Genomic DNA, 13,030 nt, shown 5'->3' with positions numbered 1-13,030 from the left:
ATAATGTTCTTTTAAATGTTTTCTTAAATATTTTTGAAATATAACTGTCTGCAGAAGGAGAAGGTGTAGCAAATTCTACACTACACTGGTCACTTGCATCAAATGTCATTAGTGTAGTCTGACCACTGTCTGCAATGTTACAGTACCATTCAAGCTGTATGGCTGACATAAATAGTCTTCTTGGTGCCATTTTCTCAGTCTGAGGTACTGGCGGGAGGAAACAGCTCTTTTCACTCTGGTATTTTTCACCAGCAGACAAGGTATCTGAGGGGATATGCTCAGGCAGCATGTGAGTATGGGGGAAGGAGGTATTCCTTCAGGTCTTCTCCATTTCATCTGCTCATGTCCCTTGCTCATGTCCCTTTAGGAGCACTTTTTTTATTGCAGGTGATACTGGTGGATGGCTTTGCTAATCCCTCTGAAGGTGAACTAGAGACATCTTCAGACAAACCATTTGTTTTCAGCTGTTATTCTGGCACATTGACAAAATCTGTCCAAATGGCAGTTGGAAAAAAGGTGATGGCAATTCTCATTTGAAAGCAGAGTAACTCAGCAAAATTTAAAACCCACAAGTTTTTACAGGACCAGGAAAAGAATGTTTTCTTATCTCTCTACCTTTTTTTTGCCCATTTTTCAAAGGCCTGTTGAACCCCTGTGGAGATGGAAGAATTTTCTGAAGAAAAGCTACAAGATACTGCAAAATGATAGAACTTCTAAAGCAGCCTGAAAGGAGGGGTCACTAACAGATCTTCCATCCTAAAATACACATTGGACTCTGTATACAGACCCTACCCAGCAAAGTACCTACTTGACATATCATGGACCAAACCATATCCCAATGATCGGTCAGTCCTGGGTATTAATAAGTTCAGGATACATTAAGAAAGTTGCAGCAGTTGCTGATAAGGCTATATATGTTGCTGAAATGTGCACATCATCAGAATTTATTAAAATAAATCAAAGGTGTTTCATTTCAAATTGGTCCTACAAAGCAAGAGACTCTTTGATAAAGGTGGATCAGGTTTTAGTGATACTCACTATCAAACTTGCTTTTGAATTTCTTTCTTTCCTGGTTTGTTTTCAGTTTGTGCTTGTTGTATGCACCTGAGGTGATGACTCTAAAGGATCTTCTGATTAACCTTTGTTACCATGGAAACAAACAGTTTAACCCATTCAGTATATTCAGAAAACATTTTAGATGTATAAATGAACACCCTGCTTTCAAAGAAAACATATTGTTTTCTTCAACTAAAAGCTAGAAACCCACCTTTTTTTCCTGCTTAAACACTGAAAAACAAAGTATTCACTTCACTGCTAATATTGATCTTACAAGTAGGTTCTATAATATAACTCTTCACTTAACACCTAAGAAATAAAGAATGACTATCCCTTTTAATATCCTTATAATCTGTCAAAATATAGAATTTCCTTTAATATAATGAAAAAGAAAAAGCCTACTAATTCATCACAACAAAATATGTTCCAATGATTATAAAAATTATTATGTATTATAAAATACATTTAATCTTAAAACTATGTTTCAGCTAATTTAAAAGTCAAGAGACTTTGAGGAGACTGTCCTTTTGACAGGTAAGTTCAGGCAGATACACATGCCCCAAGGTATGTACACTGATTCTAGTATGCTGCATGCTGGAACCGTGTACAGTACATGATTGAGTTAACACTGCAAAGGAGATAATTCTTTTTTCTCATCTTTTCAGTTTTATCTTTTCAGAAGCAGATATGTTTATTTGCTTTTTAGACAAGATAGGACAAATTTTTCCTGTTGGTTGAAAACGCTTTCTCTGTTCTGTGGTCTGAAACAAACATATCTGTTCTAAACTTAGTTTATCCTATCATCTAAACTGCATGCCACATTAATCAATATTGCCCAATATTTTTTAGCAAGGAAAAAATTTTTAGTAGTCTGTGTCTTTAATTCAGACTGGTAAAACTAGCAGATGTTGTGGAATCAGGAATTCTCATTCAACAAAAATTAGATTTGTATCTTGCATATCTTGAGGTTCATTGATTCAACACTTTCAGTTGTGAACTGGACCCTGTTCTTTATTTTATTCTAAAAGATATCAAACCAAAGATGGAAGGATAAAAGGAGTCTTTATTTAAGGTTAAGTTCAATTATCTTTACTACAGCATTTCCAAAAGTTTTTGGTACAGTAAGAAAGTATAAGACTTTGCAGTTTTATGATTCTTCAAGAGTGTTTCATGAATAATTCACACTTTCTATGCACATTCTTTAGTCGCGATTTTGCACATTGATACATGGCTTGAAGTGAAGGACTGTATTGCCTTAACTGCATGTTTACGCTAAGTAATTCCATGTTGTTTAAATTCAGCAGTGAGCTACCGCATAGTCCTTTTAATTTGAGATATCAGGAAACACATGCTGAATTGAGAGTGCAGATTAAATGGCATAAAGTCAGTATAAGAGGATCTTTATTAGAAGCCATGTCAGGCCTCTGAGCATGTCTGCTGGGAAATCAATTAAGAAGTCACTTGAGAACCTGTATACTTAGGCAGCTAATAAAACTATTTTGTTTTTTCTCTTATGGAAAACCTGACTCCTGAATGTATGCCATATGTTAGATGTTTGAATTATGCAAGTTCTCAATTGTAATAACATAAAATATGTTTTCCCCCCTCTTATTAATGTCCTCTCACTTGTATCAGTGGTCACTCATGAACACACATAAGCACAAGGTACTGTAGCCTTTCCTCCTTTAGGAGACCCTGGGTGATAAACACAATAACTTAACTCTGTCCCTTATCACATACCAGTTGTACGAAGATAACTAAAACATCTTTCCTTCAAGAGCTCTAGAAACTGAAAAAAAGCCTTGAGGCTAAATCAAAATCAAGACATTTATTAATTTAAGTAAGTGGAATGCCAGATGATTGAGATAGTGAACTTACTTCTGGTTTCTAAATATCAAAGATATTATATCAAACATGAAATTATTATATTTATATTAGTAGAAAATATGTTACATTCAGCTGCTATAGCAGATATGTTCTTGCTCTCTTGGATGATGCAGAATATCCTACCTGGTCTCCTGCCATGGAGTCCTGAATCCTGTTACGCCAGAAGTATGCTGCTCTTTTCTAAGTCCTGTTTCATATCTGTGCTTGTGCCATGCAGGTGTTTCAGATAATCAAGGGCTTTTAAATTTCACTCAGGTGCCTCAGATTTTCCTGTTTCTGCAACTGTCTACACAGCAGGATGTACAAAGACCTGTAACTGGTGGAGTAACTCTCCTAGGACTCTTTTATGTAGTCCTTGGAAAAAAGGGTGGAAGTCCCTCTCTTCTAAGTTAAGTGCTCTGTTCATTGGGGCTTATGAGTTACAGCCCTTTTTAAATTTTGTCTCCAGTCAGTGGTTCTTCGCTTCCTGCTGCAAAATAGAAGCAGCTCAACTGCAGAGTTGGAATGCGGCCCCTATGTTTTGAGAAAACTCATGGTTGCTGACCTATATCAGGTACGATCTCAGCATACTGCCTGGAAATGCCAAGGATTTAGGTGGTGGAATGCTTACCCTGAGCATCCCCATCCCATATCTCATTTTCTTAGAATGAGACAGGCATAAAATTTTCTCAGCCCTCTCAAAGTAAGGATTTAAGCATAACAGTCAAACTTCACATCAAATTTAAACACAGTAAGCTGCCTTTTTGCCAACTGTTTTTTTTTCCCAAGAAAACATGATGGAAACATCAGGGTCAATCAGGGAGAAGATGCTTTATAGTTCCAGCTTGTACTATATTATTCATAAAGTCTGTGTTCTTTTGCCTTGCAGCTACCAATTTCTTCTGCTTCAGTCTCTAGACATTCATGCTGTTGAAGACCAGGACAATACACTCTGGTTCTAATCCTGAACTTTGATTTTCACCTGTACATATCAGGTTGCCTGGGAAAAGTTAACAGTGTCTGGTGCATGGGCAATAACTGAGTTTAGTCTAGTCACCGCTTACAAAGAATACTGCAGAGGAAGGACAAATATAGAAACCCACTCCAGTTCCAGAAATGCTACCAAACATGCTATCTGCTTGCATGATTCAAATTGTTTGTGTTCTAGATCAATGTTAATTCAGGGAACATATTTATGCTTGTATATAAGCCATTTCTGTTCACAAAAAACACATGCATACACCATTAGCTTTCAATACGTGCTAGGTATTTTCCAGGGGAAAAAAAAAAATCTTTACTGAGAGGAGCAGTAATCCTGTGATCACAGTCATTATACTGCATGAATGTTGTTGAACTGTGAGGTATTAATCACAATTTTCTTTTGTTATTTCCTTAGACTATTATGTTTAAATATCCTCTAACCACTTCCTCCCTCCCTCTCCTTCCTTCCTCCTTTTCTTTCTTTCTTTCTATTTTTATTTCTATCTTTCTTTGAATGTAATTCAGATAAACATTATCATTAAAGAAATGGTATCAGAAATGTGGCTTTTTTAAATGTAACCAAATAGGAGAAAATGCATATTTTTACCATGAATTATTGCATTTAAAGGTAAATGACACCATATCACACCAGTATGTCTATCCATGCATGCGTGCATGCATTACAGAGTTGACTATGCAGAGTAGGTAATTTAGAGAAAATGTAATTTTATAAGATTTACTATTCATGTTTAATTTACATTACTATCATTCATGATTAAATTAGAAAAATTCCAAAGAGAAAAAATATATGTAAAAAAGGGACTGACATTTTACTGCTTTGCTTTTCAAACATACAGACATTAGTTGGGTAGATGAAATTGTGCTGTAAGGGAATTTCAAACCACTAGTTTTTTATTTCCATGTAGCAAAAACTGTATAAAACTATTCTGCATAGGAATCTTTAAGAAAGAATATTTTAACTGGTGACTTTAAGACTAATCTGAAGAATCTAAAGAGAAAGGGGCCCATTTCTACTTTGTGATGTTTAATAAAATTCAAAATTATGTCTGAGAAATACTGAAGTAAGCTGATAAAAATGTACTGCTTTTGAAAAATGTTTCAAAGATTCAGAGGTGGAAACTAGACTTACCATCATGTTTGAAGCCCTCTGAAAAGTGGTAGAGATTTGTTGGGGAGTGATAATGTTGTGCAGCTCCTCTCCAGCCTGGTGAAGATGCACTTCCTAATGAAGGACTGCTTAATCGTGGTCTGTTCTTTGAATTAAATGAGGCTAAAGATGAACTACCAGATTTGATTCTTAGGATAGCAGCATATGAAGTGGGGAGACCAGGAACAGCTTCTGAATATTCTGAAAAAAAAAAACCAAGAAGCAAACACTGAATAAAGATAAAATCTGTCACTTTTCAAAAGAATATTTAGTTATAGCAGTAGAAAAGTAGAAAACTTTTATCTGTAAAAGGAGTGTCAGAGATGGCCTGGACTCCACAAGAGACTCAGCTTCTAGACAGAACTGGGTAACAGCATAGAGCTCTAAGACAGAAAACTCCCCTGCAGTTTCAAGACAATATAAAAATCAGGTGGTTATTAAATTTCTTACTTATGGTAATATGAGTTTTCAATATTTTAAATTCTATTTCTGTGACTGTAAGTCACAGTAGAAAAGTGTCTTCCAAGCCACCTTCTTTCCTCCACAGCCTTACACTACTTTGTATATGCTCAATTCAACACTACTCTGCAAATCAAGTGGGCTAGCTAAAAAGCCCAAGAGCCCATGTATGCACAGATATCTCTCCCAAAAACACGCACATGCCAAAGTCACCTCCTTTTCTGTCTCTGAAACTTCCCTTTTTTTCCCTCTTCTGCCTGTATTTAAAATTTCAATGTCTACAAATAAGAAATAATGCCCAAGTTTTTGGTCCCTGTATAATGCCAAATATAAGAGAAATAAATAAACTATATTATTATTATTATAGGTTAAAAATATCATTCAGGAGCTGCAAAGGAGGTGAGAAGAATAATTAAAAATACATTGATATAGATGAGCAAAGGGAGTCAGACTGCATATCAAGTGTCTATGAAGGAACTGATTTTTTAGGGGACAGTGGAAGTGGCTGGCAGAAAAAAAGATCATTGTTCTGTCATCACCATTGATGATAAATATTTATAAATTGGACATTCTTCACCTTGGCATAACATGAACAATGAAAAACTCTGAGTGTTCAAAAGCTTTGAATAGCAACACACTCAACTGCAATAAAATCTTTTTAAAATATTAGGTCATGGCCTTCCTGGAGAGTTTTTGGGAAATTATTCTAAGCATAAATATAGTTTGGACTATTTTATATTTCAAATGGTTTAAAATTAGAGAAATATGCATTTTACTTTACGAAGATTGTGACAGTGAATGCTCAGAGTCTTTCAGGTTTAGGAAAAGGTCATTTCAGTGCAGTATTTATTGTCTCTGATCAGATGTTAAAAATGTACCTCTTCTACCTTTTAGAAGAAGTTGGAATTTGGCAAAAGCAAATGACCAGTATTTTAAAATTACCATTTTCATCTACGCAAACTCTAAATATACAGCTTATTTCATGATGCCATATCTCATTTAAAATTTGGATTTAAATACAAGCTTTGGCAATCAGATAGGAAAGGCACAAATAAGAACTCTGCTTTAAGTTGTTTTTCATCCTGGTCTCACAAACCATCTACTTTATAATGTGCATCACACTGTTTTGTGTATCATCATATACATAATATCATCTTTCCTGGCCCACAAAGAGAAGGGAAATAGAACATCATCATGATAAATTAAAATGTTGTATGAAAACATATCTTATAAGACATCTTGAAACATTATCATTGGAATATCAAGGTGATTTTACAAAAAATATCTTTGTCTTTCAATACATTCCTTCGACATTTTGCAATATTGATGTATTTTAGTTCTTTTAAAGTAATTTTTTCCATAGGGGGAACGTAAAGAAAAATCTTTCCAATTCCAGGGGAATATTGAAAAAAATTTTTAAAATTTCATATTAAAATCTACCTCCATTAAAATAACTTATTTTCATTCTGATTTCCCTGAGGTCAGAATCTCAAGGTCATTGAGGTTTCTTGAAGAAATTTTTGTATTTTTGACTTATTTTGGTCTCAACAAACAGTAATTTATCTTTTGAACAAAAATATGATTGTGCTTACATATATAAATGATTTCAGATAAATGAGCTGCAGTAGAAATGTTCATGTTTAAACTTATCACATTAAATGCTTAATGCAGAATGGACATCTTCTTTGTGAGCACAGAAGGAAGATATTCCCTGGGGAATATGGACATAAAGAAAAGGGACAAAACTCTCTCTAACACAGTCTACATCAGAGGATGGAAGTGCTCAGTGGTGAATGTAGCAGTTCTGGTGGCAGGATAGCTAATTAGCTGTACTGTAAGCGGGCACTGGGCACTGCGGAGCTCCTCAGATCCTCACAGCTCAGATCCTCTGGTATCCTCGGGGGTGCTGATACGCTCCCTGGAAATGCTGCAGGAAATCTGGAAATGGGCAGACTGGGATGCAGTCCTGTTTTTCTCACATGGAGCTGGGATGTGGCCAGACTGTAGCTGGTAACAAGGATGCAAGGCACCACGCAAAGGACTCTTGCTTTGAAAAGACACCACATCCCTCTGTCTTTTAAATACACATATATCCTTCTGCTTCTAACCCAAGGTGAACAAATGATCTGTCATCTACATGAGATGGACAAGGAAGTGGAAAGAAAGTGTTAAATTAAAATGTGTACTGTCACAGAACTATTCCTGTGTATATTTTTATAACGTAAGCAGCTATTATATAATTCTAACAGTGATACATATTCTATTTTACAGGATCCATTTCTACAGCTTTTAAAAAAAAAAATTGGAAACAGTGGTGATTGCTGCTGGGAAGACATTCCTCCAGTGTGCACACAGACATAGAAGAAATACACACTGGAAGGAATTCTACTTTATAATAAAAAAAATGCAGACCTGCCTTTGGTCCAAACTTTACAACACAGCATAATAAACCTTAATAAGATTTCCAAAGGAAACATGATTGCAATCACATATATAATGAATGTACTGTTCCTTGCGTATTTTCTGCAGATATAGGCACTTTTCTATTTTCAGCATAGTATTTTAGCTCTATGCTATTTGCCCTATGGCAAAGGACATGGATTTGGGAAAAATCTATGTCAGTACTTTTTCAGCAAATGATAAATACTTTGTGTGACTGAAATATGGTATTATTAGGCTGTTAAATGTACTATATGCCATACATATATCAATAGTAAAACTCTGATGTCTGAAGACTTTTAAAACTATGTCGTCCATTTGTTGACAACAGAAGATAGTTCCTTAGATGATGTTCCTGAGTATATCAGCTATTCTAGCTTGAGAAGATTCAAGTAATTATTCTTATGTCATTTCATTGGGAAAATTATGAAACAATCTTCCTTGATGGGTAGACAGAAAGGCTTCCTGTGCAAGCTAGAGAGTCTGAGCTGTATATTGCTTCTTTTGCAAAGAAATGGAGATTAGCAATCAGAAGTTAAATACTAATACTAATAATCCTGATTCTTAGAACATTTAATAAAGCTTCTATGTTCCTATTGTCCTGTATTGTCAGCTTGGAAAGTGGGTGGAGCAAGCATACAACTCTGCATGTTTCTACATAAACATACTATATTATAGTTCTTCCTTATGTTTTCAATATTAAATTTTTCAGTTCAATGACACACTAAGAACAAAATGCAGCCAGGCCCCTGCTCCTCTAGTGAGTCTGCCACTTAGCTCTCCTTGCTGTGTCTCTCATTCTCTGCCATCTCCATCTGCTTCCATAAAAGTCTCTCAGATGATCTTGCTCACAGGAGACGAACATCCTCCTACCAGGTTCTGCCATATCTATCATCCAGTAAACAAGTTAAGACAAATAAGCAGCCTTCCTCCCTGCTGCTCAGGCACACAAGAGAAACAAACAGTAGTATGCATACATAAAGTTATAAACAACCACATCAAAAGTTGTATCCTCCATTATACTTAATTCATTTACCACCAGGCCAAATTGCAGATTATACACACATGGGAAAGCAAAATAACCATTAATCATTTCAAAATTGTACAATGAAATACTTTGCCTTTTTACTCTTTTTAATTGGAAGGGCATGCCAACTTACGAGACGAGGCACAGTACAGTTCCTAGTAAGCTTGAGCTAACAAGTGGTCCTGACCTAATTAGTTTGGGATCAGACTTTATGTCATTAGGGTGAGTGCCTGGAACAGCTTCCAGGCAGAGGAGCACATCTGGAGGGGAAGGAGGTTTGAGGAGGTGCAGGAGCCAGACAAACGTAAAGGGCTAAGCAGTAAGTGGGACTGGAAAAAGGAGAAAGTACAATAGTGAGATTCACTCCAGGCTGCCTAAGTTTTGCCAACATATCACATTGCTGGACAAAAGTAAATAGAATCCATACTGAAATCTCCAGTGGTATGCAGCCTCCCTTTCTGCAGAAGTTTGAATCACAGTGCAGTTTTTGCTTATGTAATATTTCTCATTTTTAGGCTATGACTCTCCTGTTACTTTGCATACATAACGCAATAAGCTACTCCAGTAAATAGCATTCAACAACCCTGAAATAGTTTTGGCAACTTCTTTTTGCTGAAATAGCATGTGTAGGCAGCTTGGTGAAATGAACTTGTTCTGTGCTGCCTCATCAAGTCAAGAAGACTGTAATTCTTTTCCCACTTGAAAAAATATTTAAAAATTCTTTGTTACCTAGTTGAATGGAGAACTCTTGTTCCACAGTGGTAAATCCAGGGTTTGAAAGAACAAAAGGATCAAATGATCTCAGATGGCATGAAGGTAAAATACCATGGGAAGAAAGAGAAGGCAAGGATACAAAAGTCACTCTACATGGTGAAAAGGTCCTGCAGTAATGGCAATATTACGCAAGCTGGTTTCTGACCTTTCATGGTATAATTGTGTTGTTCGGCTGGGATTAGCAATCAATGTGAAATTTCACCCTGACTCTGGTTGCTCTGTCATGCTCATGGAGATGCTGTATCTGAGTAAAGTTTTTCTTGTAAAACATAACTGGAAATGAATAAATTATACATTAGCAAATATTTCTTGCTTTATTTACTGAAAGCCTGTAGCCTGTGATCATAACTGACAACTAGAGCAGAAATCATGCTTACCTGAAAACAAAACCTACTTCCTAATCTGAGCATTCGCCTCCAGAGATTTAGACTTCTGAACTGCCTAGTTGCAGTGGCTTAATTAGAATATATTTTTATTGGAGTACTGTTTACAATAAAATTATTCCTTTAATTTGGCTTGGCTTAGGCTTCTGAGACTTGGGAGAATAATTTTTTTTCCCAGTATTTAAGTACGTAGTTAAACTGCTAGAGAGTAGATGTTACTCTCTAATGTGTTTTTTAGTTTTACCAGTCTACCCTTAAAATCCTTGAGAAATTCCATCAAGTACCTATGGGTAGCTCTCAAAACTCTGCTCTTGAGCTTCACAATGAAATTATATTTTCCCGAACCTCATTCTTAGAAATAAGTATTTGGGATGAAACATCCAAAGGTTTTTCAGCTGCAAACAGACACAAGTAAGGAATATATAGGCACAAGTGGTAAATATATTAAGCAACTAGAAATCAGACACAATAAAATCAGCAGTTTGGATTAGCCTTCATAGTTCTTTGCATTATAACTACCAGATTTATAGTCATTTTAACAACAGTATGACAGTTTTAAGATAGACTATATTTTTTTACTCCAAGTGCACATTTTCTTACATGTGATTTCCAACAGAAAACTATGATTTGAATTAGTTTTGGTAACTTTTTAATGAATCTTTCTCGGCTCATTAAATTATTCATGCATCTTTTATTATTTCCAGCACACGTTGCTCTTCAGCCTTTCTTTGGTCAGATTCAACATGAAGAAAAATAGCACCACAGGTAACAGAGAAACTGTCTTTCTTCTACTGATTACTGAGGTTTTTTTTTTCTTTTCTTTTAGAAAAAGCAAAAATATTAATTTCAAGATAATTTGAAAAAATGTTTACTCCTATAATTTGTAATAGCTATGTCAGGTTAAATTCGATTTCATTTCATGTGTGCTGTGGGAGAACTAAGCCAACTCTGAGAGAAAGGGGATCTTTTCTCACAGGATGGCATACGCTTACACACGTTCCTTAGGTACAGCCCATGGGAACAAATATCAACCACAAATACTATCCTGTTATATTTTATCTGACAGATTTGTTTCAAAAGGCACAACATATGTCAACATAGCTCCAACAATGGTACTAAGTAATTTGACCAAATTACATTCTTTCTTCAAACAGAGAAAGATGACAAGGCAAATTCACTGAATCCATCCCCAAAACTTCTTTGAAAACTGTCTTTGTAGTTTTTGAAATCTATGGAGAGTAAAGGATTCAGACTCTTGGGGTGATGTTTTGTTTTCCTTCGTTCCTTTTTTTTTAAGTGACTCCTGGTCAGTTACTAACTCATTAACATTTCTCAACTATCTAATTAAAATGTAGTCTATCATATAATACTTGCAAATGTGACCTTCATTTGTATATTTTTGCTAGCTAGCATGTTTAATCAAATGTCACTAAGAATGCTAACCCATTTTTTGCATTGTAACTTTTAATTACGTTGTTTCAGTGGAAGTGTTCAGTCTTCTAAGCTTATTAAGATATGTGCCTTCATTCTGTAAACTGGATTGTATCACTGTTGCTCCTCAATTTTTTAAACAGAAATATATTTTCTATCCTGTTCTGCACATGCACATTGGTTTCCTTTTAGACTGCCCAATGACATATTGCTTGGCAATAACCTGAGAGAGTGATGCAGGAATAGTAAGAAACTGTTTTGGTAAGGTGTCCATCCAAGGCATCTCCTTATGAGAACTAGGATTATGACTAAAACACAGCAAAATCTCAACAAGTTATGTTTTCCTGATGAAATGAGAAAAACTGTAACAAAAAAACCCCCAGAACAACAAAAACAAAACCACCACCAAAAAACCCAGAACAAAATAAAGAAAAAAGTGGAAGCCAGCAGATTTTCTCGAGAACTGGTTAGTGCATCTGATCCTCCTCTGCACACTTCCCACCATGTGTGGTTTAGTTTACATGTCAGAGATTTCATTTTAAAGGTGCTATTATATCCTAATTATTACTCAAAACAACAGGCAATGCAACAACATATGCAGACAATTATCAAAACCAAACCAAAACAAACAAAATGATGGAAACCTTCACCAGGAACCTCATTTTAAACATATGGAATCTGGATGTCTACATGCGAGCTAGTGAGGCTGGGTTTACTTTACAGGTAGTGAAGAGGAAGAGGAACATGGCATGTGATGTGATGGACATGCTCAGTAAATGGCTACTTTTTGTCACAGGCTTTAAAAGGAAAGTAAGGTGAGTAACTGAGATGTCAACATTTCAGCTTGTTTAGATGTCCATTGTCTTAGTCCTCTCATCATAAATCAGTCAAGCTTCATTTGTGTCTTTTCTGCTCAAAATGTCCAGTTCTTCGGAGGAGTGAAGATCAAGAGTTTTGAATTGTTCTCCAAAGTAGCAGTGGGGGATGATTTAGAAGCTGGAAGTTCTCAAGGAAAATATGCTGGTAGTCTTCATCAACCTTTTTTACCACAGATTTGATAATATGGGAAAAGGAGAAAATTCATCTATTTAAGATGGTCTTTCCTTGGGGAAAAGGACTTTGGCCAAAATAAGTAAACCTTCAATCCACAAATTGTTTTGTTGAACTTTTCAGTAGTCCAGTGTTCAAGGAAGATACACAATAATTTAATTTGAAATTCCAAAATAGCCTCTCACTTTATTGAATTTGCTTTTCTCTTAGAAATCTGGTCATACAAGGCAGCAAATTTGAGAACATAGAATACTATGGACAGGTATGGAAAAAAAATAAAAATAATTAGGGATCTATTTTGTTTTCCTTTAAAATAACAAAGGGAAAGTGCTTTGAAAACTTCAAGCATTGACTGAAACATAGTAAAGAATATTTCCAGCAGCTATTAGCAAATGA

At 35.5% G+C, this 13,030-nt stretch overlaps 1 protein-coding gene across 2 annotated transcripts in view; it reads right to left on the bottom strand.

Moving 5' to 3' along the window:
• The window catches only part of CNTN5 (contactin 5), a gene marked incomplete at both ends in the record, with an annotated part of 363,298 nt that overhangs the window by 253,772 nt on the left and 96,496 nt on the right, over positions 1 to 13,030 (bottom strand). Inside the window, one exon of one of the 2 annotated variants that reach the window (XM_082305015.1) lies at positions 5,054 to 5,272. The exons of the other annotated variant lie outside the window; for it this stretch is intronic. Coding sequence (XP_082161141.1) covers positions 5,054 to 5,272 — 219 coding nt within the window. The remainder of the gene's footprint in view (positions 1 to 5,053; positions 5,273 to 13,030) is intronic. 2 annotated transcript variants of the gene reach the window in all.

This window comes from Platalea leucorodia, assembly GCF_965183815.1.
Source record: "Platalea leucorodia genome assembly, chromosome: 2".
Classification (NCBI taxonomy): Eukaryota; Metazoa; Chordata; class Aves; order Pelecaniformes; family Threskiornithidae; genus Platalea; species Platalea leucorodia.
Note: the sequence above shows the minus strand (reverse complement) of the source record. Positions and strands in the feature narration are given on the sequence as shown.